Source organism: Gekko japonicus, unplaced genomic scaffold (genome assembly GCF_001447785.1).
Source record: "Gekko japonicus isolate JY-2015 unplaced genomic scaffold, Gekko_japonicus_V1.1 scaffold2812, whole genome shotgun sequence".
Classification (NCBI taxonomy): Eukaryota; Metazoa; Chordata; class Lepidosauria; order Squamata; family Gekkonidae; genus Gekko; species Gekko japonicus.
Genome location: NW_015168129.1, coordinates 113527 through 115650, shown reverse-complemented (window position 1 = coordinate 115650; position 2124 = coordinate 113527). Strand labels below are relative to the sequence as shown.

At 54.0% G+C, this 2124-nt stretch overlaps 1 protein-coding gene across 1 annotated transcript in view; it reads right to left on the bottom strand.

Moving 5' to 3' along the window:
- Positions 1 to 2124, bottom strand: part of ADAMTS13 (ADAM metallopeptidase with thrombospondin type 1 motif 13) — a 66465-nt gene that overhangs the window by 37090 nt on the left and 27251 nt on the right. The window contains exons 8-9 of the mRNA XM_015414906.1: positions 1310 to 1444; positions 951 to 1101 (exon numbers count right to left, since the gene is read on the bottom strand). Coding sequence (XP_015270392.1) covers positions 951 to 1101; positions 1310 to 1444 — 286 coding nt within the window. The remainder of the gene's footprint in view (positions 1 to 950; positions 1102 to 1309; positions 1445 to 2124) is intronic.

Here is a 2124-nt window from a genome sequence, read left to right as displayed (position 1 = left end):
AGTGGTGGGTTTAGATTCAGAGGAATTAGCTGTGTTAGTCTGTTGCTGCAAAATAGTCCAAGAGTTCAAATAGCACCTTTAAGACTAACCTTTAAGACTTCCGGTGATGTCAGGGAGTGTGGCCTTATGACACACTTCCAGTGATGTCAGGGGGTGTGGCATATGCTAATAAGTTATGCTAATGAGTTCCCCTAGCTCTTTTTCTACGAAACGCCCCCTGCATACAGTACTCCACAATAGCTCTGATCTGCCATACAGAAGTGTTGTAAATATTTCAGTGGCAAGCTTTGCGGAGGACTTGGGCATTCCAACGTGCCACAGACATGGGAATTCCAGAGGGCAGCCATGCTGGTCTGCAGTCAAAGAGCTGGATTCAAGTCCAGCAGCACCAACAAGAGACCGACAGGAGGCTCAGGGTTTGAGCTTCCAAGAGTCCCGGCTCCCTCCGTCAGACCCAAGTAGGAATGGAGATCCATCACTCCTTATTACCCAGTATGGAGGTTGGAGGGGTGTTGAGAAGGAAGGATGCAGAAGTACAGTGCAAAATGTGGTCAGTCTGAGTACAGCTGTTATGGACTGGGATTGAATCATCCCTGATTGAATCACCCCAGAGACTGGCTGAGCTTGGAGCACAAGAACAATAGCCTGCCAGGATTCTGAAAGCAACCAGTCAAGAAGTAATGTTATGTAGATAGCCTGTCACTGGGAGTACTTTTTCTACGAAACGACCCCTGTATGTAGATAGCCTATTCCTGGGAGTGGGGTGTGTTTGGGTGTGGCAATTGCAGGCTATTGAACAGAGCTGAGGCTCTGGGGTCTTGTCTTGCTCTTGCTGGAATCACTAATAAAGTAGAACTGATCACTAGACTTGTGGTCTGTTCATCCATGGAACCCACTATTTAACAACAGGAGACCCGGGGAACGGCTCTAAGTGGCCCAGCGGTACCCACCATGTCGTGCCTGGCGAAAGTGCAGGCAGCGGCTGCGCCCCCAAAGGCTATCTTGCACTGCTCGTCCGCCCCGTAATACAGGCCGGGCTTCCCTCCTGGGATGCTGTCCTTGGGGTCCGGCAGGTCATCCATGCAGCCTGCTTGGCCTGTACTGGGGAGAAACCACAAGAGAGCCGGCTGGTGGATTTGGGGGAGGCCGCATTACCACGAGGGGCTCGTTGGCGTTTGTGGGACAAGAGCCACTGCCAATATTGGGTGGCTGCCACATCCTGAGGCAGGAAGCCCCGCCCTTTCTTGTCAGCTGCCTGCCCAGAAGTACGCGTGCAAACCCCAAACGGACCACGCACCAGCCCTTTTACCTGACAAAGGCGAGGAGCTGCTCCCTGCTACATGCAGACCACGCCAGATCCACGCTGTTGAGAGCTCCCTCAGAGCCCATAATGTGTCCACTCCCAGAGCACTGGTTCCCTTCTCCATCGTGCTGGACCCCGAAGCTGCGACCGACATGAAGGAGGAGCAGAAGGGGAAATGGGAGGGGGAATTTTCATGTCTCCTTTTTAAAAAACAACTCAGTGTGTGAGGAACCCCTGGATAGTCCAGGTTGGCCTGAGCTCCTCTGTGCTCAGGAGCTCAGCAGGGCTGGCCACGATGGGAAACCCAGCAGGGCTGGGAAACCACCGAGGAAGACGGTGGTTGGGAGAAGGCCATGGCAAACCACCTCCGATCCTCTCTTGCCTGGCATGCCCCGCGGAGGGGGTCGGCCATGAGTCAGCTGCCACTCGGTGCCACGTTCTTCTTCATACCAGGAACAGCGGATCCAGACTGGTGGTGAGGCAAATTTAGTGGATCCCTAGGAGCACGAGGGGCAAAGCCACCCCAAAGGCCTGGAGAACCTGCCATGTCACCTGGGCAGTCAAGGCTTAAAACAAGGTTCTCTGTGGGTCAAATCTGGCACCACGGCAGTGCCTGAACAAACATCATGGACACCACAGGTAGAAGAACAAAAACACACAAGCACATGTGAGCACTTGCACAAACATCTCTCTTTTGGTTTCTTTCACTACAAGGGGCGGACCTGCGATACTCGCGGGGGGGAGGGACCTCCACACATGAGGCAGAGGAGGAAGCAGGAGGAGGAGGTAAGTTCCCCCCCATCCCGCTGGTTCCTCCCCCA